Below are 278 nucleotides of genomic sequence, written 5' to 3'. Positions count from 1 at the left end.
GATATAAAACCGGAAAAGGAAAATACAAACACTTTATGAAAAAATTTAGAGTGTACTTACCACCAACAATAAACATGGGTATTTTAATGTTAATGTTGGTATTTAAATCAACCTTATATTACACGAACATCTTTGCGTTCTTGTCATTCACATTCTTTGCAATGATTTCTTACTATGGATATAAATTTGCAAAACTTCAGAGAATAAGAGAATCTTACAAAAGCTTTGACAGAAAAAAAGGTTTCAGAAAACCAATTAAATACTAAAGGAATGATTTT

The 278-nt window shown here is 27.7% G+C and overlaps 1 protein-coding gene across 1 annotated transcript in view; it reads left to right on the top strand.

Moving 5' to 3' along the window:
- Window positions 1–266, top strand: part of PCYB_032990 (hypothetical protein) — a gene marked incomplete at both ends in the record, with an annotated part of 918 nt that extends 652 nt beyond the window's left edge. Inside the window, one exon of the mRNA XM_004220971.1 lies at window positions 19–266. Within this exon, the coding sequence (XP_004221019.1) occupies window positions 19–266 (248 nt within the window). The remainder of the gene's footprint in view (window positions 1–18) is intronic.
- Window positions 267–278: the final 12 nt, after the last annotated feature.

Source organism: Plasmodium cynomolgi, chromosome 3 (genome assembly GCF_000321355.1).
Source record: "Plasmodium cynomolgi strain B DNA, chromosome 3, whole genome shotgun sequence".
NCBI classification, from domain to species: Eukaryota; Apicomplexa; class Aconoidasida; order Haemosporida; family Plasmodiidae; genus Plasmodium; species Plasmodium cynomolgi.
This window is presented reverse-complemented; position numbering and strand designations above follow the sequence as displayed.